At 43.5% G+C, this 14979-nt stretch overlaps 1 protein-coding gene across 2 annotated transcripts in view; it reads right to left on the reverse strand.

The window, feature by feature from the left end:
- Positions 1-14979, reverse strand: part of ATF6 (activating transcription factor 6) — a 97696-nt gene that overhangs the window by 81214 nt on the left and 1503 nt on the right. For both annotated transcript variants that reach the window (XM_087726711.1, XM_087726710.1), the window contains exons 2-6: positions 7374-7450; positions 3881-3968; positions 3485-3579; positions 1977-2103; positions 641-841 (exon numbers count right to left, since the gene is read on the reverse strand). In XM_087726711.1, the coding sequence (XP_087582837.1) occupies positions 641-841; positions 1977-2103; positions 3485-3579; positions 3881-3968; positions 7374-7450 (588 nt within the window). The remainder of the gene's footprint in view (positions 1-640; positions 842-1976; positions 2104-3484; positions 3580-3880; positions 3969-7373; positions 7451-14979) is intronic.

A 14979-nucleotide genomic window follows, 5' to 3' on the forward strand; every position in this document is an offset into this window, starting at 1 on the left:
ACCGCGTTGCTAAAACTGCGACGTCATCACTGCGACGTCATCACCACGGCAACAATAGCGCGGCGACAGAAGGGCACTTTACAACAGCGCGGCGACAGAAAGCCGATTTAAGTTAAGGTAAGGGTTAGGGTTAGGGTTAGGGTTAGGGTTAGGGTTAGGGTTAGGGTTAGGGTTAGGTTTAAGGTTAGGTTTAGGGTTAGGTTAGGGTTAGGTTTAGGGTTAGGTTTAGGGTTAAGTTTAGGGTTAGGTTTAGGTTTAGGTTAGGGTTAGGTTTAGGGTTAGGTTTAGGGTTAGGGTTAGCGTTATGTTTAGGGTTAGGTTTAGGTTTAGGGTTAGGGTTAGCTTTTGAATGCTAGTAAAAGCATTTTGCTGAGCGCTTCGGAAGGCGCGGATTTGCCCTCTGCGATTATGTCATCACGGTAGGGTCGCGTTTTTCCTTAGCGCTTCGAACAGCGCGGATTTGCCCTCCGCACTTATGTCGGCGCGGATAAGGGCTTCACGGTTTTGTGGTGGAACCAAAAAATACTTAGCAATCCTCTCTTAGGCAACTGCAGTGTCTGCATATTACACATTCAACATCACTGGCTAAATCCCGACAACAGACCTGGTATGGATCCCATTGCAACCTTAACCCATATACCTTTTGGAGGTGCTGGCTGAATTGTAACCACTGGCTGCTGCTTAGGCAGGGTCAGGAGTGCGGGAAGAGCTGGAATGACAATGGCTTTTGCCTGGTGACTAGGCTGAGTTTCACAGAAGGCTCCCAACAGAGGCTTGGGCTGAATTAATGGTTTTGAGGCTGCTCGATTACTTCGTTTCAGGGTCATTGACAATCCATTTGCTGTAGAAGAGAATTTGAAGTAGTTTTTTTTTTTTAACGTTATATTTCTCCTCATGCAATTGTCTGCAGTTCAATAGAAATAGCAGCTCTGACAACAAGAGGAACTTTGTTAAATGAAGCGAATTGTACAACATAACCTGAGATCAAACCTGCCTTTGAAGATTAGACATTTTACTTATTTGTAATATATGGGCTGGTTCAAATATATCAGCTGGAATCAGACAAAATAAAACCTGGCATTTGCACACTCCCTTCTCTTCCTTCCATGCAATAACTCTATTGGCTTTTAATTCGTTCAAAACTCCGTTCATTCTTAACATAAATTAGAAAAAGATGCTATAAATTTCATCACTGGCCAGCTTGAAATAAGTGGCACATCATTTATTAAACAGAGCTTTCAAGCACAGTCTCTAGTTTAAATGGAAAGATAAACCAAGACTAGAAAGGAATAGGAAATTAAGTTTAATTGTACAAGAAAAAAGCTAAGCATATAAAGACAGGTTTTCTTTTATATCCTTTCTTGCTTGTGTACTTAGCATAACATTATAGTCTTATCAGCCTAGTGGTTCTATACACTTGAAAATAAATGAATAATAGCCTTAACTACAATAACGACTTCTTATTATGTTTTAGCTGTAGAAGATGCTGATATATTACTGCACACCTGTGTTTAAAAATTACAAGCAAGTAAGGAAGACACTACAGAAGGAAAAGTGGCAAACACCTAATTATCGTCAACTACTGGTATATATTTTAATATATTTTAATGCTCAACAGTGTGGCAGCACTGTTTAATTGAGCTAATTAATTAAACATGCCAATTTATTAGGCTGCAAGTTTCTAAATCACACACATTATTTGTAAATAATGTGAACAAGAGGGATTATGTCTTTATGGTGAAGTATCTTTTCTATAATAATGCCACCTATTATATGAGCATGCATAATCTAAAAACCAGGGAATGATTCTCAGGAGCTATTTTGTGCATATGCTAATGTACCTAAGATCTACGCAAACCAATGAAAACATCTCCTTGATATTTAACTGAGTGAAAGACACAATTCTTAGGTATTCTTACTAATTTAAATCACTGTTATTACTCCCATATTGGAAAATGGGCAAATAAAAATTATACCTGAACAACGCGTAGTTTTAGGTGGGGACTTTTCAGTCTGCTCTGGCTGTAATGTTGATTTGGAGCTGTGCTTGTCATATAACGATGCAGTGGGTAAGTGAGAATTAGTGCCAAACTCCACACCTTCCTGGTTTTTAAAAAATTGCAAACAGTGTAATTCTTCTTGTTACAACAAAGAAGCAAAAGACAAATGCACATTGGCAGAACTATTTTTCCCAATTATAGTTTAGTCACAGTGCATTTAAAACACTTTTTGCATAACATAGGCGACCTCAAAAATTCTAAACCAGACCAAGAAATCATTTTCATTTCCATTCAAAACTCCATTCAAAACTCTGCAGCTCCACACCTATGGAGATTCTCAAAAATCTCAAAAATTTTCTGTTTTTTTCTTTGAAGACTTTGCAACTTTGCAACTTTAATAAGATTTGTATGCCGCTCACTCCCTAGGGACTCTGGGCGGCTCACAACAAAAGTAAAAACATAAAACTATTAAAAATACAATTATTTAAAATAAAATCATCCAATCACGTGGGGCTGGATTTTTGAGAACCGAGGTGGCGCAGTGGTTAAATGCAGCACTGCAGGCCACTTCAGCTGACTGTTATCTGCAGTTCAGCTGTTCAAATCTCACCGGCTCAGGGTTGACTCAGCCTTCCATCCTTCCGAGGTGGGTAAAATGAGGACCCAGATTGTGGGGGCGATATGCTGACTCTGTAAACCGCTTAGAGAGGGCTGAAAGCCCTATGAAGCGGTATATAAGTCTAACTGCTATTGCTATTGCTATTTAATCAACAGCCCCAGGCCTGCCGGAACAGCCAGGTCTTGGTCACTTTACGAAAGGCCGGGAGAGTGGTAAGGGTCTGGATCTCTGTGGGTAGCTCGTTCCATAAGGCCAGCGCAGCTACAGAGAAGGCCCTCCCTCGGGGCGCCGCCAGCCGGCATTGTCCGGTCAACGGCACCAGGAGGAGGCCCAACCTGTGTGATCTTATTGGTCGTTGGGAGGTAAATGGCAGGAGGTGGTCTCTCGGGTAGAAGACATTTCGCTTCTCATCCAAAAAACTTCTTAAGCTCTGGCTGGATGGTAGGGAATGAGATGCATGCATGTCCACCAACTACCACAGAAGCTGATCGGATGGATAAAAGAACAGGGCGGAAACACAGAATTAAGGAGATGTGGAATGCGGTTGAGGCCACAAACTTGCAGATCTAATGGATCGTCTCAGTTTCCAGATTTGGCAAATTTATCTTCAGACTCTCTCTCACTCACTGGCAAGTCTCTTAACCTTGGATTTCAAAACTGGCACTTTACTCTTTGTATCATTCCTATTCAATGCTAATTGGTTCCCAAATACTTTCAAAGAACCCGGTGCCAGGAATAAAGGAAAAGTTAACCAGCAATGCAATTGATTCTTTGCATCTGCATTAGTTGATGACAATAAAGATTATTTTGAATATTGGTTAAATATTACTTCATTGCGTCTAACTAGCCCAAGTAAATTACTTACAGGTACATGTTGTACTGGAGAGTCCACAGGTAAAGGAGAAGGAACTGAATCTGTTGAAGCAGTTGGTGAGAGAGGTTCTGCTTTGCACTCTATATCTATATTTTTAATAGAAAGAATTAAAGAAAATTAACAGATTCTTCACAAGAAGGATGGCATCCAAAGCAGAGGTGGTATTCAGCCAATTCTGACAAGTTCTGGAGAACATGTAGCGGAAATTTTGAGTAGTTAGGAGAACTGGCATATAGGCTGGCAATTGATTCCCCCCCCCCCCCCCCAGTTTAACTGTTCTTGGTAAGTAGCATTTCCCTCTCCTAGCTTAAGTTCTTTGAGGAAAAGGATATGAGTTATACAATTCTACAACTGCTTACTGTAATAAACAACTCAATTGGAAATTACCTGATGGGGTCTGCTTCATAATATCCCATGCATCTGAATCCCAAGACATCAAATCTAAATCAAAGTCAAGATCACTGAGGTTGCTTTCCTATAAAAGATAGTAAGCAAGGTTATGAAGTGGTCAGCTGCAAAAGAATTATGTATTGCTTTGCTTTATCAAATTAGCTCCTCAAAGGTACACTGAAAATAAAGGATAAAAATACCAGGCTGCTATCAAGAAATCAATTTTACTACCTTCTCACTTTTGTTTCTTGCTTTTAGAATACTGAAACAATATGCTTTACATATCAAACACAAACAAGCCATGCCTTCCAGGACACAGCCTAATAGCTACAGAATGTTTACCAAGATAATATTTGACATTGTAATCTTTCATGGCAGTACATATGTTCTCCTTTATTTTTCACCAGCATTCAGTAAGGTAGTACAAACGGGAAACTTTGAACCATTAACGTTGCATAATCCCCCATAAAACACTACCTTAATACAGTACTGGTATTTAATTTACTATGTTACTGATATATAAGTATTTAAACAACTCAGCAATTATTGAATAAAAATTGCTTACACTACAGAAATGTTTTACTATTTTATTTACTGTCCTTTACATATCTGTTAGTATAAATAGAATTCACCTAACATATCCATATGCTTTTCCTATCTCTTGTTTGAAATTTTAAAATTAAAATTTCAAAAAGCTTTTTAATTTTAAGAACAAGTTTAAGTTTCAGAAACAAAAGAAATCATCTTAGCCATGACAGCACTATAACCCTATTTTAAAAATTAATATTTCATTTTCTCTCAATTCCCAATAATCAGATGCTTTAACCAATTCCAAGTCCGTGACCCGACAATTGCGCGATAGACCGTGACCCGACAAAAGCGCGCACAACAAAAGCGTGCCGACAAAACCGCATTGCTAAAACCGTGTCATCAACTTGCCGACAACAGCGCGTCGACAACAGTGCATCGACAGAAGGGCAATTTACAATAGTGTGTCGATAGAAGGGCAATTTAAGTTAAGGTAACGGTTAGGGTTAGGTTTAGGGTTAGGGTTAAGTTTAGGGTTAGGTTTAGGGTTAGATTTAGGGTTAGGTTTAGGGTTAGCGTTACGTTTAGGGTTAGAGTTAGCGTTACGTTTAGAGTTAGGGTTAGCGTTAGGTTTAGGTTTACAGCGTGCTTCTGTTGCCGCGCTGTTGTCGGTGCGATTCAGCGCTCATTTGTCGGAGCACTTCAGAACTCGCGGTTTTGTCACTGCGGTTTAGTCGGGCGCGGTTTTGTCGGTCGCCCTTTTGTTGGTGAACTGCAATAGGCAAATGCGCGCCGACAAAATAGCGCCAATTAAAACGTGACATCAAAATCGCGCCCACAAATTTGCGACATCAAAATCATGCCAACAAAAGCGCGATGACAAGCACAATAAAATCGGAAAAAAAATAGGGTTAGGTTTAGGGTTATAACGTACATATACGCGTCCCACTATGTTAAAGGTCCAGCTCACTCACTGGGCTGTCTATAGTTTGTTGATGACGCGATTTTGTCGGCACGCATTTGTCAAAAATCAATTAGCGATTTTGACAGCGCTCATTTGTCCGTCACGGTTTTGTCGGCACGCATTTGTCCGTCGCGCATTTGTCGGTGAACCTTCCAAGTCCATATTTTAATATGGAAACAATCAGCATTTCAGGAATTACTGCAAAATGGGTTTTGCCTGACTACTCGCTTTCCAATGAAATACAAATTTAATATCATACATTAATAATGCAAGAGAAAGAGACAGTAAGAAATATTTTTAAATATATAATACAGGTTGTCCTTGACTTACAACAATTAGCTTAATGATCATTCAATGGCACTGGAAAAAGTGACTTACAATCGCTTGCAACCATTATGGTCATGCGATCAGAATTCAAACGCTTGGCAATCAGCATATATTTATTACAGTTGTAGCATCCCAGGTTCTATGATTGCCATCTGTGACCTTCACAATAGACTTCTGATAAAGTCAATGAGGGAACCACATTTGCTTAACAACTGTGTGTTCTGCTTAACAACCACATGACTCATTGAATAACTGCGGCAAAAAGGTCTCAAGATTCAGGTGCAACTCACTTAATGACCAGGAAGTTTAGCAACAGAAATTCCAGTCCCAACTGTGGTTTTAAGTTAAGGACTATTTGTACACATAAATACTTGTAAATAAATAAATGAAACATTCAAAATGCAAAAACAGGAAATGCATGTATTATGATCTGAAAGCAAACTGTTGAAAGTGCAAGTATGAAAAGTAGTCACAAGCCAATTTTAGAGAGTTACTATGCTTTCTGATGTAAATACATTTAATTGGCTCCTCTACAACCTACGCCCTTTGATTCTTTAAAGCTTGCTAAATAGTAAGAGATTGGACAGCTATTTGTCTGAAATGGTCTAGGGCAGGGGTCCCCAACCTGTGGCCCACAGCCCTCTGTCAGGCGGTGGCATAATCGCCACTGGGCCATGTGAGTGGCTGGCCGGTGCGCACAACCCACTCATGCATTGCCACAAGCGTCATGGGAGGTCACAGCCCCGGTTCCACCACAAAACCGCGGTAGACTAAAGCGCGCTCGACGAAAGCCATTTCGTACGTGACATCATCACAGCGCGATGAAAACAGCACGCTGTGATCGGTAAACTTAAAATTAACGCATAAATCTAAACCTAACCCCCCCAAACCTAACCCTAAACCTAACCCTAAGCCTAACCCTTAACCTAACCCTATACCTAACCCTTAACCTAACGCTAAACCTAACGCTAACCCTTAACCTAACCCTAACCCTAAACCTAACCCTTACCTTTATGTGAATCAGCTTGCTTTAAAAGCGCTTTTTAAAGCACCCTTTTTTCTCTGCGGTTGTATTTGTCGCGCTGCTGATGATGTCACGTACGCGCTTTAATCGGGCGCGCTTTAGTGGACCGCGGGTCACGCACAGCCCCATTCGCACAATTGTCGTCATGGCCCCACTCATGTGAGCATTGCGACTGGCGGTCACAGCCAGTCAGGCCGCCAACCCAGAAAGGTGTAAGGTCTCCTGCTTGAGCAGGGGGTTGGACTAGAAGCCCTCCAAGTTCCCTGTTATTTAAATAGCCGGATTGTTTCACATTTCTTATGTTCAATCTACAGCACGTTCCACTTGCTGCTAATCAGAAAAATTAAGATAGGCTTGTTTTACAGCATTCTTGTGATTAGTGACATCTGAAATTCAGGAAGATCATAAAACAATTTTATAGCACCAAGGCTGGTACTGCTCATTTGTTGATCTTTCTATTATTTATTTCTCTCCACCTATTAAATATGGCCATTTTCTGTTCTGTTTTCTTTTCTATGGTTGAAGAAAATCCTAAATCCCTTGACATAAAATTCTTTGCAGCATTTTATTGGATTGAAAAGAATAAAAACCAGGGTATGTACACAGTATAAAATAATTAAGGTTAATAATGCTTTCTTCTTACTCACATAGGTTTCATTCTCAACATCTAGTTGAAGTTCATCTTCTCCTAAGAGATCACCAATTTCACTGAAGATAAGAGATTCTAGGATTTAAACAAACACATAAGGTATAAAAAACACACAAAATAATTCAGGCCTTCCTCATTTCCTAAAAATAAGGTACAGACCATTCCACTGGGCAAAATTCTGCAATGGTATCAAAACAAAGAAGGAGAACATAATTTTATTGTATGTTATTTCAAATTATTTTCATTCCAAGATTCAGTATTTTTAAAATATATAAATGCACATTTACCTTTCAGGAAATTGGCTCTTTTCCAAATTAGGTGGTTGTTTATTTACATATATAGCTACCTCTTCGAGCATCTTGCATTTTAGGTGGTTTATTAAAATAATAAACCTAAATTGTAAAGCTTCAATAACAAAGTTATAACAGTTAATATCAAATTAATAATTATGTACAGACATAAATATGCACACATTTTTATACCCCCCCATGCCCCCCACCCCAAAGTTTTCTGGAAAAAGTGCATTTACCAGGATGTTGCCGGCAAAACATCCAATTTTTGGTCCCCTCCTGATAGATGAGAACTCTTAATCGTTACTCTCTAGCCATGTGGGATGGATAGATAGAGACTATCTGAGACAGATGATATTTTAAATAACAAGGCCCTAAGCACTGAGGGCTTTAAAGGTAGCAACCATTATACTGAATTGCACTCACAAACACACTGGCAACCAATTATAATAATAGCGCATCATTACAAAACCAAGACTGGTGAACAAACATGATAGTTCTTGCATTCTGGAGCAGCTGAAATTTCCAGGTGGTCTGTAAGGACACCATTAAGGAGATCAAATTACAGAAATCTAATGAGGAATATCCTGTTTCAGATAAGGTCACAGCTGGCCTACCAGCCCCAGCTGGGCAAAGCCCCTGCTGATCACATGGTTTCCCAGAGCTGTGAATGAAACTACAAGTTCAAAGGATCACAACGCTTTCAAGAGTAAAAGATGGTATAATTCTGGAACCATAAAGTTCTTCAATTAAGAGTCACTCCGTGACCCGTCAAAACCACGCTCGACTAAGCCGCATTAAACCGCGTCGCTGACGTCATCAACAGGGCGACAACAGCCAGCGCGGAGAAAGAAAGGCGCTTTAAATAGCGCTTTGAAAGCAAGCCGATTCAACTTAAGGTAAGGGTTAGGATTAGGGTTAGGGTTAGGTTTAGGGTTAGGTTTAGGGTTAGGTTTAGGATTAGGGTTAGGGTTAGGTTTAGGTTAAAGGTTAGGATTAGGTTTAGGGTTAGGTTAAGGGTTAGGTTTAGGGTTAGGTTAAGGGTTAGGTTTAGGGTTAGGTTTAGGTTTAGGGGTTAATTTTAGGTTTAGGGTTTACAGCGTGCTTCTGTCTCCATGCTGTTGTCGCCCTGTTGATGACATCAGCGACTTGGTTTAGTTGGGCACGGTTTAGTCGAGCGCGGTTTTGTGGTGGAACCGAGTCACTCTGTCTTCTTTGAGTCAAGTACCAGCCTGCCTTTCCCCATTTAGTTCCTGAAAAGTCTCCAGGCCCTGAGACAGGACATCTGTTGCATCTTTCACTGGGTTGAGATTGGAGAGTAGAAAGCATATAAGCATCCCAATGGATAACCTCTCCTGGTTGTTTCATATTCAGTGATGCTTAAAAGTTTCTGAACCCTTTTAGAATTTATCAGTATTCCTGCATAAATATGACCTAAAGTGTGATCGGTTTTCCACAACAAGTCCTTAAACTAAATAAAAAGAATCCAGGTAAACCAATAAGTTAAAAAACATTATAGACCTTTTTTTATTTCTTGAGGAATATGATCCAAAGCGTCCTATTCGTGCATAGCAAAAGTATGTGACCCTTTCCTTTAGGAATTGGTGTGTTCTCTTTCGGCAGCAATAAATTCAGCTAAACATTTTCAATAATGTTGATCAATTCCAAATTCCAGTTTGGGGAAAATTTAGCCCATTCCTCTTTATAGAACAGTTTCAACTCAGGAATGTTGGTGAGCTTCTTTGCATGGTTTCAAGTCTTTCTATAACATTTTATAGGATTAGGGTCTGTTTTATGTCTGTTCTCAGCGTAATCAATAACTGAGAAGGCGACTGGTTGCAGCAGAACTATTTATTAACTCCAGCACAAGTAGAACAGAACGAACCAACAACCCCTGTCTGACAGCTATTTATATCAGAGCTGTCAGACGGGGAACCAATGGGAAAACTGTCTTTTTTCCACCAGCTGGCAGGCGCGTCACAACCAATCAGGGCTCTTCCTGTCTTTCTTGGCAGCCGCCGGTCGTATCTCCGAGGACACAACACTCCTTCCCCCCGGACTGCGCACGCGTAATCTTGTAGATAAGCCGGCCTTCAGCACATGCGCTGGGACCACCTTAAAACAGGTGTATCCGCTGCCAGGGGAGGAGTGCCATGTCTATTAGGAGGACGAATACATTGACAGGAGGCCCATCCCCTGCCGAGATTGCAACGGGAATCGCTCTTTCGGCTTCAACAAATTTGGGAACATCTTGCCGGCAGGCGGCATCAGGGTTGTCAATGGAGGTTGGTCTGGTCTGCAGGCTAGGGGGCCTCCTCTGTAGCGCGGTGGCGCAGTTGATTTACATGACGGGGGCCAATGTCTCCCATCAGTGAGTTGGACCCTATAAGAACAGGGCCCAGTTATCTGGGTAATGCAGCCTGGCAGCCATTTGGGCTTACCCGCAAAATTCTGGGTGAATACCCCCTCCTACACAACAAATGCACTGGGGCATCTAAGTGGAGGAAACTATAAGAAGAGTAGGTAGGATGGAGTCTGCCCAATGTAGTACATAGCTGGCGGCCCATTAGAACCTTGCCGGAAGTTGGGCAAGGCATGAAATGCTGAGCCCTAAGGTATGTTGTAATCTTGACAGACCAGGGCAATGGTCCCATGCGGCTTAAGGACCTCCTTAGCCAAGCGCACAGCGCATTCGGCCAACCCATTTCCAGCCGGGTGAAAGGGAGGTACCAATGCATGGTGTATGCCGAGGCTTGCCAAGTAAGTCTGGAAGGCATCGGACGTAAATTGTGGACCATTGTCAGACACTAAAATGTCTGGCAACCCATGGGTCATAAAAAGACTGCCTAATACTGCAATGGTCGCCCTGGATGTGGTACTGCGCATGGGAAAAAGTTTGACCCATTTTGACAGGGCATCCACTACAATGAAAAACGTCTAGCCCGTAATGGGCCCATGAAGTCAATGTGTAGTCGACTCCACTGAGCCATGGATATATCCCAATCCCTGGGCAGAACGGCGGGAGGCACCAGCTGAACCCTCTGGCAAGGGGAGCACATTTGCACCCATCTTGTGATGTCACTATCCATGGAGGGCCACCAGACATAGCTGTGGCCGAGGGCCTTCATGCGCACTATGCCTGGATGGCCCTCATGGAGACGGAGCAAAATGGGCCATCGCAACACTGTCGGAACCACGACACGAGAGCCCCATAGCAAACACCCTTGCACGACAGACAATTCCTCCCGTCGATTGTAGTAGGGGAGGAATTGAGGGTCCCTAGGCCCTGGTGGCCAACCCTTGCATACCGAGTCCAAGATCCCGGAGAGAACAGGGTCCTTCAGCAAGCATTGGGCAATGTTGGTAGCAGACAAGGGGAGGTTGAGTTCATCAATTAAAAATATGGAATTCGAGGGTGTGGGGTCGGAGACTAAAAGGGGCAGCGGGCAGCGGCTTAGGGCATCTGCATGCCCCATGTGTTTCCCAGGTCAATGGACCAAGGTATAGGAGTATGCGGACAGAAATTTGGCCCAACGTGACATGCACGTGAAGTTATGGGCGGAGTGTGTCGATTCCAGGCTAAAATCCCTAGCAGCGGCTTATGGTCCATCAGCAATTGGAAAAGACAGCCATACAAGTAATGATGAAAATGTTTTACTCCCGCAACAGCTGCTAGGGCCTCTTTATCAAGCTGACTATAATTTCATTCAGCCTTTGATAAAGTGTGGGAGTAAAAGGCTATAGGAGCCTCCGTTCCCGTCGGGGTAGGAATGGCTCAACATAGCCCCAACCCCGAAAGGGGAGGCATCACAAGCAAGAACTAGGGGCAATTTTTCATTATATTGGACAAGGAGGGGTGCAGAAGTTAATAATTTTTTGACAGCTGCGAGCACATGCGCCTCTCGGCTGGTCCAGGCCCACTGAGCGGAGCTATCCAGCAACAGATGGAGTGGCTCCGCCACTGATGCCTTACGAGGAATGAAAGTGGAGTAAAAGTTTAAAAGGCCCAAGAAGGCCTGCAATTCAGTCCTATTGGAGGACACTGGAGCTGAGGTGATAGCCTCCACCTTCGCAGGGGTGGGGTGAATGCCATGTTGATCGATCAAAAATCCCAGAAATTCCACCGAGGGCACCCCTAACTGACATTTAGAGTGCTTAAGTTTGAAGCCAGAGTAGCGGAAACGGCTCAAAACTGCTCTAAGCTTTTCGGTGAGTCCTGATCTGCCATCCGCAGCGGACATCGTCGAAATAAGGAATGACACCGGGAATGCCACGGAGCAGGCACTCCATCAAGCTTTGGAAAAGGCCCGGGCTACACTAACCCCAACTGTAGACACCGACATTTAAAAGCGCCATCTGCACAGCTGCGGTTTCATCGTCAACTGGCAGTCAACTGTGCCAGATCCAGCTTGGCGATCATCTTACCTTGGCCCAGGGAATGCAAGACGTGTTGCACAACTGGCATAGGGTAAGGATGAGCCTGCAAAACCTTATTCAAAGTCGATTTATAGTCCGCCCAGATCCTTATTGTGCCATTGGACTTAAGGGCAATCATGATAGGATTCTCCCACTTCGAGTAGTCTACAGGCTCCAAAACCCCTTGCGCCAATATTTTGTCTATTTCTGAATCAACTTTTTCCTTTAAAGCAATCTGAGCCCTATGCGCTTTAAGGCGAACGTGTGCCACCTGTGGGTCAAGGTTGAGGGAAATAGGGGTGCCCTTGCATGTGCCTAGAGATGGGTCAAAAACATCGGTGAATTCCTGCAGCAAAGAGTCGAATTCATTCCCCAGTAGGGTTGAATGAATGCCAGAAATGGAGAGCCCTAAAGCTCGGACCCAATCAAGCCCCAGTAGGGACACTAGAGGGTTCTGTACTACAATGAGAGGCAGATGCCCCCTGAAATGGCCATACTGGACAAGGAACTGGCTGAAGCCTAAAATGGGGATAGGATTGCCCCAATAGTCTCTCAAGCGGCAGTGGGTAGGCAACAGCTGCTGGTGTTGGAGACACAGTAGAAGGCAGTGTAAGGTGTCCCAGGACAGGATAGATTTTGCCGAGCCAGTATCCAGTTTCATGGTGCAGGGCTGGCCCTCCAAAGAGATCTTGATGTGAATCTTACCACGACCACCCAGCAGGGTAGAAGCAGAGTCAATAGCCTACTCACAACGGTCATCTTCATGGTTTCCGATGGCAAAAAAGCTCTGCAGTCTGCCGCCGGTCTTAAAATTACTGCGGTGGTTGAACACCGCAGCTGAACAGGTGGAACGATTGTCAGGGGCTCCGGTAGGGCAGACTGATGCTATATGTCCCTTCTTTCCGCACTGGCGGCAGATGGCTGACTTAAATTTGCAGGTGGACCGCAAGTGTTTTCCACCGCAACTCAAGCACCCTCCCCAGTCCTTTTGTGAGGCGGCGCCTCTGTAGTTAAGTAATTTGAGGCGGTCAATGGCAAGGTCCACTTCAGAATCAAGGTCATCAGTCCTGTCTTGGTGGTGGACCGAGGAAGCCAGTGAGGGAACAGTAGCGGCCAGTTGGTAAAAGTGAATTTCTGAGGTAGATTTTTTGGCCATCTCCGAGGCACACGCCTCATCCACAGCAATTTTCAAGGTGAGCTCCGACCAAGTTAGAAGTCTCCACTGTAGATGCATGTCTTTGAGGCCATAGATAAATTGCTCGAGAAGTAATAGCAATAGCAGTAGACTTATATACCGCTTCATAGGCCTTTCAGGCCTCTCTAAGCGGTTTACAGAGAGTCAGCATATTGCCCCCAACAATCTGGGTCCTCATTTTACCCACCTCGGAAGGATGGAAGGCTGAGTCAACCCTGAGCCGGTGAGATTTGAACCGCTGACCTGCTGATCTAGCAGTAGCCTGCAGTGCTGCATTTAACCACTGCGCCACCTTGGCTCTTAGAAGTGCCTTAGAAGTGGCTCTTAGAAGTGCCTCATCCAAGTCCCCAATTTCGCAATGGATAGTGGCAGCTCTGAGGGAGGTAATGTAATGTAATGGCTGATGGACTCTCCCTCAGCCTGGGTACATTTGCGAAACAACTGCCTATGAGTGAATTGGGAGGGAGTAGGGGCATAGTGTACCTTCAATTTAGTCAGTAATAAGTCCTAAGGTATCATGTGGACCGGAGTTGGGGCGGCTAGGGCCTGAGCCATCGCGAACATGTCGGGACCACAGTAACTGAGGAAAACTACTCTTTTCCTCTCAAGGGAGAGACCGGTTAGATCGTGAGCTTGAAGAAAACACTCAAAACATTCAAGGAAAGCATCCCAGGATTCTGCCTCAGGGCAGAATTCGGCAAATACATTTGTGGTGGCCATAGTTGGAAAAATCTGCGGGTTCGAGGAAGACACCTTCGTCGCCAGTTTTATGTCTGCTGTCAGCGTAATCAATAACTGAGGAGGCAACTGGTTGCAGCAGAACTATTTATTAACTCCAACACAAGTAGAACAGAACGAACCAACAACCCCCGTCTGACAGCTATTTATATCAGAGCTGTCAGACGGGGAACCAATGGGAAAACTGTATTGTTCCCGCCAGCCGGCAGGCGCATCACAACCAATCAGGGCTCTTCCTGTCTTTCTTGGCAGCCACCGGTTGTATCTCCGAGGACACAAGAGTCTAGACATTGATTTGACCTATGTTTAAGCACTGCTCTAACATGGCACTAGAGGAATCAGCAGAATGTTCAGCTATGCTTCCTGCTGCATAGCACCAGTGCTGCAAAAGAGACTCTTGCTATGTTTATGATCTGAAGCTGAATGTCTCTCTAATGCAGGGGTGTCAAACCCACGGCGTCAAGCAGCATCACGTAACATATCAGGACTTTCCCCTTTGCGAAACCCGGCATGGCCAGCGTGTGACGCCTCCACCCCATGGCCCACAAGTTTGACACCCCTGCTCTAGTGGTTTTGTATCTTCCAGGGAGTAGCTGTGTTTTGAAGGACAGGGAAAGAAGTAATGGAAAACAGAATGAGTCTTTTCATTTTGCTAAGATTAGACTTTTAGGAGTTCCATCTGGATCCAGCTGCTCTGCTTATTAAGCAAGATGGTCTAGGAGGCAGGACAAAACTATCTACCAAGAGAAAGCAATCAGATTTCACCCAGCACAAATGGAATTACTATTCTCTTATCTTTCTTTTGAATGATTAAAACTTGATCCATATTGATCGTGATCTTGATCCATAAGGTCACCAATTTAAAACCTGAACTACCAACTCATAGAAAATTGAGAAATATTGAAAATTCATACAGGGTCACAAATCTTTAAGCACCACTGCTGATGTATGCAACAATGTGACAC

This window comes from Thamnophis sirtalis, unplaced genomic scaffold (assembly GCF_051295495.1).
Source record: "Thamnophis sirtalis isolate CommonGarterSnake01/CBP01778 unplaced genomic scaffold, rThaSir2_p1.2 scaffold_12, whole genome shotgun sequence".
Taxonomy (NCBI): domain Eukaryota; kingdom Metazoa; phylum Chordata; class Lepidosauria; order Squamata; family Natricidae; genus Thamnophis; species Thamnophis sirtalis.